General features: G+C 65.5%; 1 protein-coding gene across 1 annotated transcript in view; it reads right to left on the reverse strand.

The window, feature by feature from the left end:
- Positions 1–388, reverse strand: part of ABCA2 (ATP binding cassette subfamily A member 2) — a gene marked incomplete at its 3' end in the record, with an annotated part of 22,337 nt that overhangs the window by 6,921 nt on the left and 15,028 nt on the right. The window contains 1 exon segment of the mRNA XM_029086277.1: positions 68–327. Within this exon segment, the coding sequence (XP_028942110.1) occupies positions 68–327 (260 nt within the window).

The raw sequence follows: 388 nt of genomic DNA on the forward strand, positions 1-388 counted from the left end.
TGCGTGACCATTCTCCTGGCTCCCATCAGCACTCTGAGCTGGTGTCCCCGAGTCCCCAGTCCCCCACCCGTGCTCCACGGCACAGGGCAGATCCTCCCAGCCCCTCCTCTTGCCTGTGTAGCCGGAAGCGGTCCGAGGTGTAGAGCAGATACTCGGAGACGTTGCGCCCTGTGATGTCTGCCAGGATGTCCCCTGTCACCACCTTCATCTGCGGGGGGTGGCCCCCCACGCCACTGGGGCAGGAGAAGCCAGTCCCCTGCATGGAGCAGGTGCACTTGATGGGTTCATGGATGATATGGGGCAGGGCGGGGGCCGAGGTCATGGTCTCTGAGGAGCAGAGAGGACAGCTCACAGCCAGGCTCCCCCCTGCCCCCGCTGCCTGGGACGA

The sequence above is a fragment of the Antrostomus carolinensis genome, unplaced genomic scaffold (assembly GCF_000700745.2).
Source record: "Antrostomus carolinensis isolate BGI_N321 unplaced genomic scaffold, ASM70074v2 scaffold27528, whole genome shotgun sequence".
Classification (NCBI taxonomy): domain Eukaryota; kingdom Metazoa; phylum Chordata; class Aves; order Caprimulgiformes; family Caprimulgidae; genus Antrostomus; species Antrostomus carolinensis.